This window comes from Ixodes scapularis, unplaced genomic scaffold (genome assembly GCF_016920785.2).
Source record: "Ixodes scapularis isolate PalLabHiFi unplaced genomic scaffold, ASM1692078v2 PGA_scaffold10__122_contigs__length_95168666, whole genome shotgun sequence".
Lineage (NCBI taxonomy): Eukaryota > Metazoa > Arthropoda > Arachnida > Ixodida > Ixodidae > Ixodes > Ixodes scapularis.
The window spans coordinates 45,236,099-45,256,532 of NW_024609836.1; the positions used below are offsets into that span (position 1 = coordinate 45,236,099).

At 48.3% G+C, this 20,434-nt stretch overlaps 2 protein-coding genes across 3 annotated transcripts in view; one reads left to right on the forward strand and one right to left on the reverse strand.

Annotated features, from left to right (window-relative positions):
• The window catches only part of LOC8041568 (protein sprint), a 51,102-nt gene extending 37,586 nt beyond the window's left edge, over positions 1-13,516 (reverse strand). Inside the window, exons 1-5 of the mRNA XM_029992584.4 lie at positions 13,256-13,516; positions 9,840-9,958; positions 7,094-7,280; positions 1,325-1,477; positions 385-572 (exon numbers count right to left, since the gene is read on the reverse strand). Of these exons, the coding sequence (XP_029848444.3) occupies positions 385-572; positions 1,325-1,477; positions 7,094-7,280; positions 9,840-9,958; positions 13,256-13,285 (677 nt within the window). The 5' untranslated portion in view covers positions 13,286-13,516. The remainder of the gene's footprint in view (positions 1-384; positions 573-1,324; positions 1,478-7,093; positions 7,281-9,839; positions 9,959-13,255) is intronic.
• Positions 13,517-13,760: 244 nt separating this feature from the next.
• On the forward strand, positions 13,761-20,250 carry LOC8041569. 2 transcript variants are annotated; one of them, XM_029992590.3, is made up of 2 exons: positions 13,761-14,100; positions 15,779-20,250. In XM_029992590.3, exon 2 carries the CDS (start codon positions 15,802-15,804, stop codon positions 19,792-19,794), a length of 3,993 nt encoding a protein of 1,330 aa, XP_029848450.2. In that variant the 5' UTR covers positions 13,761-14,100; positions 15,779-15,801; the 3' UTR covers positions 19,795-20,250. The 2 variants fall into 2 exon arrangements, with proteins under 2 accessions (XP_029848450.2, XP_029848449.2); XM_029992589.4 differs by having other exon boundaries at positions 13,803-14,197.
• The last annotated feature ends 184 nt before the right edge of the window (positions 20,251-20,434 follow it).

The window sequence follows — 20,434 nt, forward strand, 5'->3', positions numbered from 1 at the left end:
TTCATTATTTTCTCTTAGCAGAGCAAAGCAACTTGCCTGGCTTGCAGTTCGCATCACGCTTACAATGATCAAGTACCGCTGTTTATGATGCATAAAGAATGTACCACTTAATAACTGCAAGCATCCATATGTGTGCAGGTTTGCTTCGCGAAAACAAAGCTATGGCTGATCCCGAAGCATACAAGGTTGACTTTTACCTGAGCCTCCCGTAGAATGACTATGTGATTGTTACCTCAAGTAGTTCAATCGGTCATCTTTTGCACCAGGTGAGAACATTTCAAATAGTGCAGTGTTCCAACCAAACCAAAATGTCTCGCACTCAGAAAGGTCCTCCAGGGGCAACAAACAATAGCAGAGTCCGGCACAACAGCGAAGCAAACTCACCAGCACTGGCAGTAGTGGCAGATGAGGACGGGTACCGAGGCAAAGTGGTTGTCAGAGCCCTCCAGCCGATGCTTTCCCTCGGGGGTCGCCTCGATCAGGTAGTGCTCAATGTACGGTCCAACCTCCAGGGGAAGTCTGACCGAGAGCGCCAGCGTGCCTTTCTTGCTCGACTGGCGCACTATGAAGTTCTGTCGAGTAAAGTAAGCGCCCACTCAGCTAAAAGCGTGCATGTACGAGCTCGAACGCCGGTTCAGATTTGTGTTCGGGCGTAAACAACTGCAGCGTGACCGCGCGTGACGAGATAATGCGCTAGTGCACTGGCACCATCTATCAAGTAGCCCTGGAAGTACTTCTGGTCCGCATATAGCTAGACCAAAATTTTAACAGCATTCGCGCAGTTGTTTCTATCGGTAGCTCAAGTGGGACTCGGGCACAAGCGGTTACAAGAAGGCACAATGCGCTCGCTCACAATCGAATGCCTTTTACACAAAGAAAGACGTTTCAGCAATGAATAGGCCAGCGTGAGAACAAAGAAGTATTGAGAAGAACTGTAGCAAGACGTGTGCCCTTTTTGTGCCATTATGTTATTCTTATTGCGAGGGAGACAGAGACAAAACAACTACGGTCACCGGCAGAATGGGAACAGCAGGGTGCGTCTATCGAATGCTTCGGCTGCGTGGGAGCGATCTAGGTGCACGAAACGTCATAGTGCCATCAAACGTAGGAGCCCGCACCTGATGCTAGACAACCGGAGGTCCTCCCCACCAGTGACAACAGTCTCAACAGTGTTAATGTTCAAACTCGCAACAAAGCGTACGGCGCCTCGGCTGATGGCGCGACTTTTTTGTAGGAGACGGCAAGAAACGGGCAATCTTTTATGACCAAACAGAGCTCTGGCACTCTCTGTAAACGGCCGGTTAAAGCGCGGACGAGGGCTCACCCCGACTTCCTTCCCCTGTAAGTAGTGGACCGCTCCGGAGCGGCCGATGTCGGGAAGAAACCAGATGCTGCTCGTGCGGATAAGGCGCTCCAACAGGGTCATGGAGCAGTGCAGCTCCTCCACGGTGCTGGCCGAGGAGCTGTTCGCACGCTCCTGAAAGGTCGCCTCCCCACGTTAGAGGGCCACTGGCCGCAGCTTACGAAGATTACGAGCTGGAACGACCTCGTGGGTTTGGCCGACTAGCACCCAGGACAAACACTCAGAGTTTGCATAGCATGGCATCGGAATGAGTTCCTGTACACATGGGCCCCTAAACTTGTCAAACACAAAGTTTGGGCCGAAGTTGACGGAGTCCACCGATTGGCTTATCTGGATGATGACCTTGCGCTTTATTCGCCGGCACCCAATAGGCGCGCTCTGCGAACTTTTGGCTTCAACTTTGTGTTTGACAAGTTTAGGGCCCATGAGGTGTCTTCGAGGGAATACTGAAGTCAACAGACGTTTGCTTCTTAGTGCCTCTAAACAACATTTATGTCACAAAATAAAATCCCCCCCACCTCTATCTCCAAAAAAAAAAAAAAAAAACATTTTTATTGCACTATTTATCTTGCAAAGCTCATTTGAGCAATTCTGAAACATGCTTTCATTTTAGGGTGAATGTCTTGAAACAGAAGAATATTTCGGGATTGCTCCTCACTCAAAATGACCTTGCAACATAAATATTCCAATAATTTTCTTCTTTTTTTTTAGGGGGAAAGGGGGAAGGGGGTGAGTTTATTTTTTGACACGTGTCCTATTCTTAAAAGATGTTTTTCTTTTTGGTAGTTCAGTGGCCTTTAAGGGTCTTGCACTCCTTTTTTCTAACTATTTTTCCTGGGGAAGAATGGGGAGTTGAACATCAAGAGAGATAGGAGTTCTTTGAGATAGAAAAACTTGAGAACCGCTGGATTAGAGAAAAAAATACATGGTGCATCACAAAGGCACCTCAAAGAGGTCAAGTTTTCATAATTATCTTTTATGTATCCACACTGCCAGAATTAGAAGAAAAGCTTCATATCAAAATTTGTTTGTCAAATTTTGACATAGCAACAAGCATTTTGTTGTCAATTTTTTACATTTTTATTTCAAACACATCTATTGATTTAAAGGATTACGTTGCAACCTCGAGGAAACGTTAGCATGGTGAGACCTTGTAGCTTCTGAGCTCTACGAATTTGAGAGGTCATGTGAATTTTTGGATTGCTCGCCCTCGGCACACACCAGACCACTCATAACAACAAAATAGCGGACTAAATAACGTCAGTGAAAACAGCCTATGGTTCTTTTCACTGACGTAACACTGACAAAAAGAAGTGCACACGTCTATGAAAAGCAAAACATTCTGTCACACTAGTTTTAGAAAAGATTTCCGCAAAATACAATTGTTGTGAAGGTTGAGAGCAATGATGATGTGGCTAATAGAGCCATGTAACGTAAACCAACCACCAGTGAAACAGTAGGGATGAATGAAAGCATGCAGAAGAAACTGAAATGTCTAGAAGGGGTTAGTAAGTCTGCTTTATTTTTACATTAAGCTGTTTACTAGCTGCCTGGTACAAACACAAATTAAAAATGCTTGCGGGTGCGATGTGCTAAAGCATGAATAAAAGATGTATGCAATCCACCATGTTCTTTTTCTTTTTACAGTAACAGCTTTGTAAACTCTTGACCACGCTTTCTTGAAGTACCCCTAGATGACACGAGTAGTAAAATAAGCAGAATGGTATGTACTGGCAGTGACACTCTTCTCTATGCTTATATTAAAATTTTCTGGTCATTTTGACCTCTCCTTGAACCCTCAATAAAAAATTTTAAAAAGTCTGGGGTTAGGAATTAGCAGTTCACAGTAGGTTAATACTTTTGGTAGACTTTACCGGATTTCATCAAAAACCATTGACATCTGTTTGTTGATCACAATAATGCAAAACTGATTCAAACTAAAAGAGCTATGCTGCTTGATAAATACCCGCAATTTTGCGATATAGACCAAGAGTTGCCTTTCTAATGATGATTGCTTTAGCCAACTTTCACAATTTTCCCACACCATCATTCCAATAGGATATGCTTTGCGACCCAAGTTTGTTTTTATTTTTATTTCACCTAATTTTTGTAGTGTCATGAAAATATGTTTAGCCAATCATTGACAATTAAAGGTATTTGCACAGAACCCTGCTTCTACAGGGTTGTCGAGATAGATCCGGACATTTAACAGATTTTGTCTCTCAACTATACAGCGAAGCTAACCGGCCGTAATGCAGTTCTGTGGACACGTGATTTTGACAGCGGACCATAGCATGATAAGACATTCATGACTTGCTCAGAAATGAGAAGGGAATACGAACGGAAGGCAGCAATACTTGAATCGCTTCGCGCCGGAAAGTCACCTAACCGAATCATTGCATGGTATGGCAACAGCAAGACACAGGTGTACAACATTGCCAAGATGTTCCATAATCTGTCAGCCAGAAAGACGTCACAGCAGACCGAGCAAAGCACAGAAAATGGTCGATATTCATTTTATTGTTGCCTCTGTGCGTTTTTCTGAATATGGTGAATTTTCCGGATTTATCTCGACGACCCCATATTATATATAAAACAAACAATGCAAAAAAAGGACCTGAATATCTCAACTACACAAGAAATCATGCATCCCTTAGTGAAACAACACTGAGTATCAGCCAAGGTTACATCTCAAATGCTTTTACTATACATATGTCAGAAGTTCAACTCCAAATAAGGCCTTGTTCAACATTAAGCACTCTGCCAACGTCTCCACCCAAGAAGAAGTTTAAGCTAAAAGAGTGGCAGATTTTTCTTTTTGTTTGCTCTATGATTTGTTTTCAGTTCTCATCATTGTCTTCCCCTCATTTGCTCCTCCTCCTCCTATGACCACCTGTCCCATTGGCTAGTGGAGGTTGACCTCTTCATGATTGTAAATAAGCAATTATTCTCTCTTTTTTTTATAAACAAACTCCACCCCCCTCTTGGGCAACATGCCACCACCACACTTTTTGCTGTTGACGTGGATAGATGCACCAACTCCTCTGATCAAAGCCCCTTGTACCTTCCCACAAACCCTGCCTGTAGCTCTAGACGTTTTATGCTAAGTTCAGCCAAAAACCACTCCCCAATAAACCTCGGCAGATGTATAGTTGTGAGTGGCGACCTTGCAATGGCACCCAGAACGCACCTCAGGGCAGTGCGCTTAGCCGCTTGTCGAAAGCAGTCCCAAAGTGCCAACAAACAATGTTACGGGTGCTGACGCGTCGTGCCATCGGACGACACGATCCCGGTGGTCGGTCGTAGAAGTTACAACGAAAGAGAGGGGCATACGCAAGTGTCGTCAACGTCACGCCGTCCCAACTCGTCACTGCAGAGGCTTCCACGAACCGTTGAGCCAAAAGCGAGCCCCGGAACGGGTGTCTGCAGCATCCCTATCCATTGCCGCAAGGCCGCCAGGTGCGCGGCATGCACGACACTTCCACGACATCATCAAGCAGAAACCGGGGGGCCACGCTCGAGGACATGGTATACGCACTAGTCGGAGACGTGCTCCAGGCCCTGTAACGTCGCTACAACGCCTCAAGCCCATCTCCAACTGAAGTGCCGACCGTGTCTTCAAACGTGGACACGGTCAACCACCCGTGTCTACGTTTGAGGACATGGTCAATTCACCAGTTGGAGACGTGCTTGAAGCGACGTGCTCCAAGCCCTGTAATGTCGCTACGACGCCTCAAGCATGTCTCCAATTGGTGCGTCGACCGTGTCCTCAAACGTGGTCCCTCGATTTCCGCCCAACAACGTCGTAGAAGTGTCGTGCCGTCGCCGACCGCAATCCCAACGGCGTCGCAACAGCAACAGTGAATCTGGCGAACGCCTGTTCGCTGCAGGTCGCTGTCCGGCCCGACAGTCCACGGATGCTCCGGCAGCCAGTAGTTGGAGACGCAGTGAGGACAGCGACACTTGCATTCCCTCGTGCACTTCACCGGAACTTCTACGGCCAACTGCCGGGATCGCGACATGAGACGACATGGGATGCAGGCTCCCACGACGTCGCTTGTGGCCACTTCGGGACGGCTTTCGATGCACGGTTGAGAGAGGACAGCAGGCGCACCTGTCAAAGACGCGTTCCAGGCACCAATACCAGAACGTCGCGGAAGCGTGCATGCTTGTGCTAGGCTCGATCACGGATCGTCTTGCTGCGAGTGGCACCAACAGCAGCCATCATTTGACACCAGCTAATGAATGGAACTCCATAGGAAAAACGAGAAAAAGTGCCGTCTCGCCCCCTTCTAAGCTGTTGTCGTCACTGAAACTTTTTGGCTGCTTTTAGGGAAGCTTGTCATGTCAAATAGCTTGTGCACAAACATTTAAACTGACAGCCCTTGCAGTCCTTATAAATACTAAATGTCTTGTGGTCGAGGGTGGTTTCGCTGGGCGAAAAATGTAGTGCAGCTCAATGAGACGAGAGTTACCTAAAGCAGGGTATCTAGCAAATCATTATTTTCCCTGACTTTTCCAGGTTTTCCCTGACAACTTCAGGTGAAATTCCCTGACCACTGTAGATGTGGTTAAATACACGAGACCCTTACAACACAAGGCATTGAGCATTGTGAGAATAATTTTGCACGGACTTAATCCAACTTGCATATTCAGAAATATTCGGGTTCGTCGAGTCAGACTTAAATGAGCACTTTCTTGCCGCCGACATCATCAGTGAAGAGGCCACTTCCGGAAACAAAATGAAAACACGATGCTCAACCACACACATTCATAACCGTAAGGCAGCATGGCCCCGAGATGCACACTTTCGGATACTTTCGGCTTAAGGCTTGAATTTGGGTCTGCAGATTTTCTATTTGCTACTAAATCTAGTAGCTCTAGCCTGGACCTAGCCTAGTGTTGTGCCCTCAATCTAATCCAAGCCAAGCCAAGGCACCAAGTGGATTCGTCGTCTGTTCCCTTTGCATCGGGTAGAACACACTTTACATCGGGTGAGCAGAGTCCGTGCTCCACTCTAAGCAGAATTTATTGCCTAATTTTCTGCCCCAAGTCCTCAAGTCTTTGCTCAGAGCACTCGATGGCAGTTCCGGCTCATTTTCCCTGACTGGGCTCGCTTTTTGACAGTATCCCTGACAATTCCCCGATTTTCCCCAGTAACTAAAATTTCCCCGACAATCCCCGGTTTTCCCCAGTCGCTAGACACCCTGCTAAAGTTACCGCAGAGTCGGTGGAGGTTTCAATGAGTTGAGTTTAGCGGACAACAAGCTTGAAGGCTTTGACACGCGGAATTCACTCGCTCCAGGAAAGCCGCTGTCAACATGGAACTTTCTCTACATTTATCAACTTCTGGGTTTTGCCGAGGACAGTCTGAATGACAGAAAGCTCCTTTGATTACTCCACTACGAGAGCAAGCTTGCCAGCTCAGCCGTGAGTGCTCTAGCACGTTTGATTTTTTAATGGGCATTTGAACACTTGACAAATATTGATTCGATTTCCAAACACTCGATATAATGATCGCAGCACATCATAAAGTACTTGCCTTCGAGCACCGCGTACAAGCTTTAATATTCCTACTTTTGTGTGTTCCTCCCACAGACTTGCGCATATTGCCTGGTGTCAATGATAGACTCCGGTGGTGCCACCAACGGGCTCCCAATCCGCAACCCAGCCTACCACAATAGGGATCAGTGGGGGAGGGGGCAAGAGAGCCGCCACCGGAGGGAATACCTGGGCAAGAGGCCTGGAGGAGAGAGAGGGGGAAGGAGAAGAGCAAGGTGCGAGCAGGTGCGAGGCATAGGTGCCATTGGTGCACATGGGGCCCCGTGGGGGCACGGGAGGCGGCCTCATCTCCCTACCGTCCCCAGGGGCCACGGCGGCTGCTCGTACAGCGGGTCCGGGAACGGCGGCAGCAGCACTGCACCGGGAAAGGGGGCACCAGGTGGTCTTGGGGCCGGTTCACGCATCGGCGTCCAACCGTAATTAACTGCGCCACAACTGCTCGCGATGGCTAAGGCCGGTACACACATTTGCATCCGATCGTCGTTGACTGCACCGTGACCACTTGCGAAAGCATAAACGGATGCTGAACCAAAATCTGGATTCCCCAAAACACTCGGCAAAAGCGTGCAACGGGATGCTACAAACACCAAAACATCACTCATACAGAGATATCTAGAACGGATGACCGTATTTTTCAAAAAAAGAGGCGCATTTGGCAGGAATGTTGACGTCGTGTTTCTCCGAGAAGGAGAGGGAACGGCCTTGCGTCTTCTCCGCTTCGCGGCCTTGAGGGAGCAAAGCGAAGAGAGGAGGAAACTAGGTGTCTTGACGTCACGCGCCTCGTCGGCCTGGTTCAATCTCGACTTTTTCCCAAAATACGGCCGTCCATTTGAGATATCGCCATACTAGTAGTGTTGTAGGGATTGTAGCGTCCCGCCTACATCTCCCAGCATTGGTTTTTTTAAATCCAAATTTCGGTTCACCATCCCTTTAAAGGGCAACTCCGCTTAATTCCGAAAAATTTAGGCTTGCATGTGATTCCATTTCACAAAGCACTACTAAACAGCTCTGTGTCTTCGGATTCGCGAAATGTGGAATATTATTTGTTTAATCTTAATTTAAGCTACAGCTGATACCGAAACGGAAACTTCGGCTGCGTCAAGCAACATTGGTCTCGTGTCGTCAGAGTCATGGCCACGTCACGTCGAACCACGTGGTCTTGTGACGTTCATGGGGGCGGGGTACAGGACAGGATACGTGGGCGGGTCGCTTCGCATGGCGTGGACGGTGATGGCCCGGGGGAGAGGGGGAAGGGGAGAAGGCGAAAGAGGAGAGGAGGAGCGGAGAAACCGGACATGGGGAAGAAGTTTGATCTAGCATAGACAGACCGATAAGCGCGCAGGGCAGCAGAAACTAGCGCATCCGCATCAGGGTGATCACGTGGACGTCGTTGAGCACACACCAGGAGGAGAAACTCATGACGTCATCGTTCAATATTGCTCGGAGAAGTAAAAACAAACAAAACGTGAGAATGACATAGACATGCCTCTGACGTAGTGGCTCCGTGGCATTGACTGCGCTGATGATTATGCCTCACGTCGCACGCTAGAGTTGGCAAATTTCGGCAACTTGGCTCATTTGAAAGTTTGCTGGCCCGTTTATTAAATATATAGACGGAATTAGGTCGTAATATTTGACATGGGGTCTTCCTATACGATACTGAAGAGGGCTGCATAGTGTTCTAAATATAAAAAATGAAGCGGAGTTGTCCTTTAAGGCTGGTACACTCAGTCGTGTTTGCATACGGTCGACTGCTACAACTGCTTGGGATATGACGGTTTAAAGGCTCCGTTATCGTCGGACGTCAAGCGTAACAGACGCGGCGTAGCGCGGCGCATGCAGACACCGATTAGTCACAGACATCAAGTTCCTGCTTGCCAGCCAACAAAAGGTGCACATTCAGCACCACGCTGCGTTCGCTACGCTCAACATCAGAGTATAACGAAGACTTAAGGCTGTTTCGCACTCACTCGGTTCTGACCAAGCGCATTGTGCTCCCTGGAAATCGCTCGTGACAAGATAACACGCTGGTGTTATCTTGTCTCGCAATTTGCCTACATTTCCACATTTTTTCACTATGGACTCGAGGTACTTTTCGACAAAACTACCATTTCTCATAGATGTGGTCTCCCTACAAAAGCTTCGCTCTAATCAAACGCTATTCCAGGGCTGCCCAAAAGACGATAAAACGCATATATGTGATACAGTCTTCGGCACAATTCACTGCAGCTGTGCGCCACCAGCTGCCTCGGAGCTCTTTTGACCGGGGTCAATGGACCTTAGAAATACAGTTGTGTTGTGTTTCGCTGCACGTTGGCAGCTTCCCATAAAAAAACGTTGTCCTCAATGTGACAAATACTGCATTTTTTTTTTTTTTTCACCAAGTTATAAATTAATACATGTTTCTCCATTTAAGGATTTACAACAACATACTATACTATCGGTATGTCGGCAGGCCAGACTTCTATACCGACTTGGCACCAAAAAAAAAAGGCACCGTAAACTACTTTATTTTTTGGCCAGCTCAATAGATTGCAAACTTTGTGGAGTGTGGGATTTTGGGAATATTACGCAAGCACAAACTTTTGCGACTAGAAGAGGTACACTATGAAATCGTTACCAGTGAGATAATATATTGGTGCCTATCCATTCTTTCAATTCATCATTCGGACTGTGAAATCCGTGAAAATTAGTTTCATACAAAAATTAGACGTTACAGTAAGTGCAACTGATGAGGCAATGGGCTTCCAGCCCTATCCTCAAATACATTTACAAAAGCACTGGATTCAATCGACCCACTGCCATTGTTATGTTCAGTTCAGGCTGCCTCGGCCACCTCCAGTCATGCTAAACCGCAAAAAAAAAGTATCCAATCCATGCAAACGGCAAAAAAACGAGCAGCGAAATAAGTCACCTGGTGACAGTGGCGTCATGGGTGAGACCATGGTGACTGGGAATCCACTCGGCTGAGGCGGACTCAGCTCGCGAGTCCTGGGGCATCAGGCCCGGCTTTGCTGCAGCAGCATCCAACAGCTGGAAGGAAGGCAGGCGACACATTTAGCAAAGCAGACAAGCGATCTTCATTGGGCCAAGACCGCACAGAACAAGGCAACAAAAGAAACCGTAGAGGTGCCTCATTGTTCCCGTCGAATCTGGTCGCACAGAACAGAAAGTAATTGGCTAAAATGGCAGCTGCAAGACCTTGGTGGTTCTTGCAGCTGAGGTGAAACAAAAAGTAAGTTTCATTGCCATCATTGAAAGCAGACATCCAATGTCCTGCAGTATTACAATGCACTCCATTCGATCTTTATGAGTGGGAAAAATGTGTTAGAATCCAGAAATTAATCTTCTGTCGGCAAGATGAAACTTTTCTTTGAAATTGAGAGAATGGATACACTGAAGTGTCGATTTTTGGCAAGATTCTTGCAGGTTCATTTCTTTTTTTTTTTAAATGAGTTTAATAATTAGGAGTGTCTTCACAGATCTGTTGGGAGTCACAAGATAAATGTTTTTGGAATACCCTCATGGCTCCAAACCACATGGTGCTGTTTTCCAGCGGTTACAGATGGTTGGCCACCAATCTTAACTTTGCGGCTCTTGGTGGAACCGATTTGCATGCAGTCAGCAATGCGGAGCGAGAAGTGCTCAGTAGCACAAAATTTGACAAGTGAATGAAGGCTGGACAATCACACGGTTCATTTTAATCCCCTTTGTGACTCCCCTCTTGTGGTTCTGAAGACTCTGTTGTCCCCAAATTACCTGAAGCACTGAACTTGTTATGTGCCATCAGAACAGAATGACATGCAAACACCGGAAGGCGTGACGTTCCATACATGCTGTGCTACCTGGAGGCTCATAAATCAGCGAAAGGGAGAGGGGGTAACAAAAAATGTGTGCTTACTCCGACGTGCAAACCCTCGGGGCCTCCCCTCCGCACTTTAGTCAACCAGCATCTACCGAAGGCCAACCATTTAGGCATTTGCATTTCATTCTGTTCATTCCGATAGTATAAAGCTGTCGAAAGAACTGTACGCTGCCCAAGTGTATAAAAAAAATGAAAGCCGTTTACAACTCCTTGTAACGCTAAATTAGAGCGCAGCACTTGAGGAGGAGGAGGGAAATGTACTTCCCGAAACTGCACCGCGGTTACGCCGACGGCGACGTCGCTCAAGCCGAAAGCGAACGCCTAAGAGCTGCGGTCTAAAACAAAAGCTACAAAGTTGGTCATGAAAAAGTGGAAAGAGAAAAGATCTCAATGAGACACACAAAGAGAGTAATACACGAGCACACTTTTATGCTTTCTTCCTCCACGACACTAAACCAATGACAGTAAACCGTGCTTTGCCGGGATCAAGCTTGTAGTCCCGTCTTCCAAACGAAGTAACACAGCAATAGTCAGCCAGAATCGCCCTACAAAGACAATATGTTCTTGTCACATCACCTCTGATATCTCAAGGAGGATCAGTGGCTGGCTGTGTTGACGCACCACAGCATGGAGCACATGGAGCAAGAGCTCTTGCTGCAGAACACAGGGAACCTGGGTTCAATGCCCGTTTCTATTTGACCGGCGGACCAGCGTAGAGTTGTGTATTACCGCGTGAAGCATGAAAGACCACAGGCCAACTTGTCACCTACAGAGGAGACACCGGACAGCTATTGGGGCCGATTAACTTCTTGCTGGCTAAACATGCACATTACACACAAAGCTAGCTTGAGACAAGTAGAGAGCGTACCCACTGCTGAAAGCCAACGGATCACAGCTGCAACAACGTGCAAAGAATGCAATTTACCAAGTCATACTTTCTCCTGATGCTTGCCCTGCGGTGCACCGCCACAAACCCGGCTTCCAAGAGCACAGCCACCTTCGACAGCCTGAAGGAGCTTCGAGCTCTTCCTGTGGGCACACTGCCATCGCCCAAACGAACATACTTTGCAAACCTTTGCTGCTGGCTCGTCATAGTCCAAACCACTGACAGTTCACGAAGGCTCAGTAATGCAGTCAATGGTCCAATTGAATACTGGCCGATCCCTGACAAAGTGTCAGCGTGAGCTGTGGAAGAGAATGACGACAGATGCGACCAAAATTGCCTCGCAGGAAAGGGTGCGCGCGTCAGAGCGACGATTTCGCACGCGCCTACGCACGAGGACGCTTGCTGGCCTACCATAAGTAGACTCCCGGTGCGGAAGTGCGCGAAATATAGCAAAAATAAGACAGAAACGACAAGTCCCCTTCCGCTTTTGTTTCTTTCTTCCCTTTCAAGCAAACACACGAAAGTGCAGCGTTCGTCGCGGGATGCCCTAAAGAAATAAAAAAAAAAAAAAAAATACGTCACCGCTTTTTGCAGCGAATTCACGTAACATCCTACTATCGGGTCGCGTGCGTTTTCGACGTCGATGTTTGCGTCGCCTTCGTGATTGTAGGGAGGACGACAGCCAAACGTTAGCAGACCGGCCTTCCGTTTTGGGCAAGTTCTTTTTTAAGCTTGCCGAGTTTCTGCGTTTCTTTCCGAGTATTTTTGAAGTCGAGGGAATGAGGGAAGGCACGTACCGGAAAACGCGATACCGATAACCTCCCACGTGTGACGGCGATCGAGCGAACGCTCACCTCGACACGGTAACGAGGTTTTTGATCCCGCCATCAAACCCACCGGCCCACGCCAGAACCGCGTGACCGCGTCCACAGAGATCGCTCGATGTTTTGATAGTGGAGTAAAAACAAAAACAATATGATAAAACAGGAACTCCACAAAAGCACGCCGGACAGGTGGCTTTGACCGATATCGCGAGGTTTTCTTGTTTTGCTTTTCTTCGGGTGTTGTTACGCGAAAGAAACGAAAAAAAAAAAAAAAAAGTGAACGCGTGTTTTTCTAAGAATGGCAATCTTTCAAGGCTCTTTCACCTTGTCTCGTAATCGTAACGCACGAAGGAGGAAAAAACAAAAACAGAGTTGGCAAAGCGCTTATTTTTTGACTAAAGACTATGGACGATTTGGCACGAGGACAAGGTCTAGGGAGGGACTCAAAACTTGCGCATAAATCTAGCGTGTCTTTGCAGACTAAATTCAAATGAGACACAATCTCCGCAAACACTACACACACCTAGCAGAAGAAGCAGGATTTTAAAGAACTTCGATCACGAAGGCGCGTCGCGGGTGTCGAAAAAATCGATACGATGTCGGCTCACGTAGTTCCGGTTCGTGACAAAACTATCATCGACAAACAGAAACAGTCGAATCACAGAAAAACGGAAAAATCCGTAACCGATGGTGCGTAGAAGAAATAGACGTGACAAAAAAGCGAGCGTCAGCGACCATTCGGGGAGTTTCCTTACAGAAAGCAGCTGACCCAGGGAGCACGCCATGACATCTGTCGTCCCATCGAAGCATGGTATTCCGACCACGTTGTTTGGAGACGGTTGAACACCACGACGATCGCGAGGCTAGAGTACGACTCGTCGTCGAGGCACACCGAGAGCAAACTATGGCTATCGTCGGGCAAAAACGCCAATCATAGCGTCGACCCAGTGCCGCTGGCTGCACACCCGACCTCCAGAGCAAACGCCATATTCAAAGATGAACAGCAAAACAAACAATAAGTGGCTTGGCTCGGCTTGACCTGCTTACGTGCGCCTTCACGGCTTGGCGCTTGGCTGGCTGTTTCAGCGATCTGATGACGTATATAACACGTAACGTGATGGGAGGGTTGATGGGGTAGATCAGTAAGGGCAAGTAAGGGTATATGGAGTAGGTAGCCGGGCGCGCCAACCCGCGCCAACCGCGCCAACGGAATGACTCTGCCCTTGCTCTGCCCGCTCTCGTCAGTGTACGTTTGGTTTCGCCATTTCCTGTCCCTTCGCTCCCTCCGACCACCTTCCGACATAAGAAAGAGTGCAATTTACAAACCAATTTTAGCTGTCTCCTTGTGGTACGCGCCTAACTTTAATCCACAAACGTTGAATTTCTTTTAAGTTTCGCCTGCGCTTCGAGTTAATCAATACGAAAGAAAGCATTCTTAGAAAATATCTAGTTTTGTTTATGTGCGTCGAGGAACAAAGGTTGTGAGTGCTCCGACGACTCTACCGACCCTACTGCGCGCCAGCTACCCTGCCCCCACCCTGCCAGCTCCACAGGCCAGCCCCAATGTCGCCCCGTCACGCTATTTCACGCCGCTCGCTAGGTCTGTGGCTCCGCGAGCACGGTGGTTCGAATGGGGAGTTTTCGTAAATCGGTTCCGGTGTCTCTCAATGCTGTCCTCGACCAACTACGAGATCCGGGCAAGTTTGTAGCCTACTTGTCGTTTGGGCGTCGTACGGCGGTGTATCTCAAAACGTCCCATTCGCATTTGAACCTTGCACATTTCGTCCCATTCTCATTTGGTCCTTCTCGTTTGAACCTTCTCATAAGATCCGAATCGCGTTTTTCGCAACTGGGCCCATTCTCATTTTGCCCGTTTTCTGAAAACGTCCCATTCGCATTTCGACCGTGCGCATTTCGTCCAATTCTCATTTGGTCCGCCTTGTTTGAACCTTCTCATAAGATCCAAATTGTATTTTTCGCAACTGGATCCATTCTCATTTCGCCCGTTCGCTCTACGACCGAATGACACTGGTTCAGCATGCTTCTAACGTCGTTATGCCTTCGCGATTTTCTTGATGAGCCTTACCTTGCATGGGCCCCCAACATACCATCAGATATATGTTATGTGTAGAGGTAAGCACGGTGAATCGTACAATGACGCCTGCTTCCCGTCCTCTAAGCAAACGAGAGAGAAAAAAAAAAAAGCGATGAACATTTAATTTGGAAACTTTGTTTGGACTGAAATAGCATACATAATAGCAGTGGTTCTCAAACATTGATGTTTCACGGACCCCTTGTAGAAAGGCGGGGATGATGGAGGACCCCGTTTGGGGTGCGGGGAATAAAAAGGTATAGGTTATCATGATAATGATTTAATAAAAGACTATAACTAATTGCTAGTGTGAAGTAGACTTATCTCATTGACATAGACAGGTGAGTACTGACCCGAAAATTGGAACGTTTCTTCTCAACGTGAAGAAAGACAACTAATTATGCCGTGCTTGACTATTGAGACAGGGCTTCACAGACCCCCAGGATGCCTTTGCAGACCTGTATTTGAGAACCACTGCATTATAGAAGTGGAGGCATTGTCCCAAGTCGAGAGACCTCGAACAACATGACATTTCGGAATATGATCTGACTGCGATAAATAGTTGGTCTGTTTTATTGTCAGCTATTAGCTTTTCACAACGACCTCGACGCACTGCTAAAATCCTTAGCAGAGAAAGTATGCCTGTAGCGTTGCATACACAGACACGCACAAAATATATCAATGTATTTATTAATATTACCTTAAAAAACGATTTTGGTGTGAATAGAGTCAAGTGCGACGGGTCAAAGCGAGTTATTTTTGAGAATGGCTGTTTTGAAAAGGGCCAGGGGAGAAGGGCGAAGCGAGAACGGGCCCAAATGAGGAGAGTTGGAATGCGAAAGATGAAACGGGAAAGGGCCAAATGCGACCGGCCAAAACGAAGAGATATTTTTGAGAAGGGCCAAGTAAGATGGGTGAAATGAGAACGGACTCAGATGAGGAGGGTTGAAATGCGAAAGACGAAACGGGAAAGGGCCAAATGCGACAGGTCCAAGAGAGAAGATCTTTTTGAGAATGATTGTTTTGAGAAGGGCGAAACGAGAACGGGCTCAAATGATAGCCACCCCTAATGGCAGCGGCCTTCGGATTCCCCTTGTACTTCGTTAATTCTGTTTTTCTTTTTTTCTGTAGCTGCGTGCATTTTATTTGATTGATCACGCGTTGCCTTTTCATTGTTTCGTTACAGGACTTCAAGCTGGCGCATAGGACATGGAGCACCCTAAACGGGAGGACTGGATGGCGCAACAAGAAAGCAATGCTGTCGTCGATAGAAATGCGATCTGCCTGGGCGGGGAGCGACGCTCCGAACAGGACCCGTACCACAGTGCGCTGACTGCCGTCTCCCCTAGCAACCTTGGACAACTTTGTGTTAGTGCTTCGGCTGGTAACCAGGTTTTTTCGGTGATGCCTTTAGAAACCAGGGATATGTTTGATATAGCAAGAATGCCCTTCAACATAATGCCTGCTCCATCGATGCCAGCTACTGCTATTCCTCAAAGTGCCAACGGCTTATCACTGCCTCAGCCACCAAGCCAGACGATGCCGCAGCCTGTGATGCAGTGGTCTTCGCTAGTCTCAAGTACACAGGATTTTCCCGTCCAGCCTTCGACAGCAGCACCTCTTGCCATCAGTGCAGCGAATCAGGCAAGTGCCGTGACCAATGGAAACCTCAACAGCAAGCCAATACAGTTCAACTTCACTTCGAGACAACACGTGCTCCAGGTTCCCTTCGACGAGCCCACGACCGAAGACCGCATAGTTTCAAATGGTGGAGCTGTGCCCGAACTAATGGACGCCAGTGAAGAGCCTGCAGTCGAAGATCCAAGCGGTGCTCCGTCTGCCCCAGCGCCACCAGTTGCATGCACGGCGCAGCCCAAAACTGCCCTACAGATGGCATTTTCAAACTGGCCAGGCAAATCATCAAGCTCGACCTCAAAGGTGGTGCCCGGTAGGCTTCGTCATGTGTCTGGCGACGTTGCTGAGGATACGGAGCTCCTGTGTCGCATGTGCGAGTGCGGCTTCAGGTGCACCTCCCAAAAACTGCTGGAACAGCACATGGTAAAATCTCACATAATTCCCTTCTCCAATGTCTGTAACCTCTGCAAAAAAAAGGCTCCCAGCTTCAAGGCACAGATGCAGCATATGGTACAACACGCAAATGTTACTTGTGAGGAGCCTCCAGTCCAAGATCCAGATGGTGCTCTGTCTGCATCAGATGCATGTACGGAGCAGCCGAAAACTGCCCTACAGGAGTTGTCTTCGAACCGTGCAAGCAAATCGTCGGGCACAACCTCAAAGACTGTGCCCAAGACGCTGCGTCGGGAGTCGGGCGACGTTGCTGACGTTACGGAGCTTGTGCATTACATGTGCGACTGCAGCTTCGGGTGCACCTCCCAAAAGCTGCTGCTAGAGCACATGATCAAATCCCACGTAATTCCACTCTCCAACATCTGTAACCTCTGTGGGAAAAAGTCTCTCAATCCCAAGGCACAGAAGCAGCATATGGTTCTGCATACAACCGTCACTTCCATCGATGAAGCACTGAATTCCAAGATGCCTCTTTCACAGAAGCCGAGCACAAGCTGCAACCCTCCTCGGGAGGATTCACCGCTGGTCTCATCAACCGTTCACATTGACTCCGACGAAGATGCAGAGGGTGACTCCAAGCCCTTGACGGGCGACAAAGACCCGGACATCTCTTTCATGAAAATGAGACAGGACCTTATTGGGACGACTGCAATAGAGCCATTCTTCAAGTGCATGTTGGCAGACTGTAAGTTCACGTCTGACACCCGACGGCCCTTTTTCGATCACCTTGGAGCCCACACTGTGAAGGAGCTCGGTGCACTCATGTGCATCTACTGCAGTCAAAAATTCGAGGCCATCTTTGCTCTTGTTGAGCATATGGTCTCGTGTCACGGCCAACGTCGCTACCAGTGTGGCTGGTGCCTTTACCGCTCCGCCTTTCTCATTCATCTGCAAATCCACCATCATCACTCTCACCACGAAAAGAAAGTGCTCTTCTTCAAATGTCCAAACATCCCTACAGAATCTCCAAGCAAGTCGTTCGCTAGCCAGAGTGTGACACTCACTCACTACTGGTGCAGCGTGCCAGGCTGCAGTTACAAGCACCTCGACCCAGATGCATTCGAATGGCACCTGTCAAATGAGCACCCGAGGACCTCAGAATACCGGTGCAAGATCTGCGACATAACAACAGTCTGTGCAAAAGATCTTGTGCGGCACTGCGTTGAACACGACATGGACGTGGTTCAGTGTGTGTACTGCCATCACTCTGAACCGTCGTACAAAGAGATGCTTTGGCATTTGGCCACTTACCACCAAGACCATCCACTCGTGCTCTTCATCAGGACTGAAGGACAGAGGACTCTGTTCGAGGAGTTCATTGCTAGGTTTCAAGTGATGAAGCTTCGAGGAATCAGGCCAAGGGCCATGCAAAAGCAGCAGCAGCCTGCGACTATGCAGGTGGAGAAGAGTGGCTCCATAGTGGTCGACGTAGCCAGCGCAGAGGAGCTAAACAAACCAAGTGAGACTGAGATGGCTCTGCAGTGCAAGCAGTGCCAGACGAAGTTCACGGACCTGTCTCAACTGCGCTCCCACCTTTACATCCACAGGGGGTACTTCCCGCACTCTTGTGAACCTTGCAGAAAATACTTCACCACAGTTGACGAAGCACAGGCCCACGAGTGGAAGAGGCATAGGACGAAGGGGATTCTCCCAACGCAGGAATTCAGGCTTCCGCCCACGGAAATGGAGGTCGACACATGCATAGACGAGGAGGTGGAGAGGCTGGATGCCCAAGTGGAGGCCCTCGATACGGCGAAGTGCCCGTGGCAGGGCTGCAGTCGTGTCTTCACCGACATGGAGTGCGTAGCCTACCATGTAAGGGCCGACCACGTGCCCAAACCCAATATGTGCGCGCTCTGCGAGTTCAGTTCTTACAGCCCAGAGGTGGTCCGGTGGCACACCAAAAACACGCACAAGCCGTCGAGTCCTCGGGTCGCGGGCACATCCTCTGCCTCAAAGAAAGTAACCACAGGCGAGCGCAAGTGCGGGCAATGCAGTTTCAGGGCCGAGACATTGTGCACTGTTCGGGAGCATTACAGGAAGGCACACCCAGGCCTGGCCTTCAAGTATGTGGTACCCAAGCGCCACGGGCGGGTGAAGGCGGACGTGGCGAAGAAGTGTGCCGTCCCTCCACCGCTTTCGGAACCTCGTTCATCTACCGCGGCGTCTCCACCTGCCAAAGCGTCCCCATCCACTTCCTGGCAGGAGAGACAATCTGGTTTACCTTGCGACCGGTGCGAGCACGTCGCGCCTTCGGAGCACATGCTGCACATGCACAAGTCCCTACGACACAGCACTCAGCCTTGTGCAACCAAAATGAAAAGTACTGCCAAGTTGTTGAAAAACTTCGGATGGAGGGTTTCCGCTGCCTGCGACAGAGAGCAGAAAACACCTTGCCAACGGGAAGATGAAAACCTGAACGCACCAGTCAGGGAACTCAGCACCAGAGTGTCAGTGAAAGTAGAACTGCAGTCCGAGGAAGACAAAACAGAGGTGGATGAAGACCCTGAACCGACACCGCCGGAAAATGAAAGACCAGGAACTAAATTGATAGCACAGGGGAATGTCCGGTGCGAGGATGACGCCCAATGCCAACGCCTACTAAGGTGCCAAAGCGAGGCACATGAGCAGCACCCATCGATATGTGAAGACAATCCACAAGGGGAACAGCCCTCGTGCAGTAAGGGTTTTCTCTGTTTAGGCAAGACCTGCACTGAAAGGTTTGCCACAAAGACTGAGCTTCACTGTCACATGAGCAGAAAGCATAAATTCTTTGCAGTGTGCGGTCATTGCAAGAAACCTTGCATGAACAGGACACAAGTCTTAAACCACCTGCAGAGCAGACATCCTAACTCTAAAGAATGCTACACTGTAATAAGTCACAAAAGTCAGAATTTGGAAAGGAAGCCAACGTCATCATCTTCGGCAGGTTTGAATGCAGGATTCTCATGGTACAACAAGCCAAGAGAACCGATCAGCCTTAAGAATGTGTCAGTATGGGCTCGCATGCCCAGCTCTACAAGTTATGTGAAGTTAGATGTGGACGTGTTTTTTAAGGTGTGCAGCGCAAACCCCTCAGTTGTGGTGAAGGACTATCTGAAGTCCCTTGTTTAGTCATTCAGTATTGTTTGTTTTTTTGTTTAAAATTGTCAATTAAAGTGCACTTACATCGGGGCTGTTGTTCGATTGATGAGACACATTGAATTTCATGGTGTGAGCGGGGAATACCCATACATTTCGGCTATCCTGTGCGGTCAAATATTTTCGACAGTTAAGACCTTTGTAGATTGACACGGCTGAGTATGGTGTCGGAAAAAGCCAACATGAAATGAAACAAACACTCCAGTTGTGTTTGTTCTCTCACACACAAACTCTCAGAAAACAAGAGCTCCGCAACTTCGTCCTCGGCGTTGGAGAGAACTCCGTATTCTTACGTTCAAGGCTGAAAATGGAGTGAATGTAATGAAAAGATAATGCTTGTAAAGCAGTGAAGGCTTTGAAGATTTAATGTAAACGATCAGTCAACAACCCCACCCTATCTCCCTCCCCAATAAATTGCCTATAACGGTCTGGATTCTCTCTGTGATTTTGGAATCATATTCGCGTCAAAGCGAACGTGAGTTATGTATCACTCTTGAGAAAGCCCCCTGCGCTGTACCGCTATACCGTGAGGAAGCAATTTATAGGAAACGTAATTGGTGCAAATTGCAATGCGTGGAACGTACGCGTTTAGGGCACCTGTCTGTCTATGCTG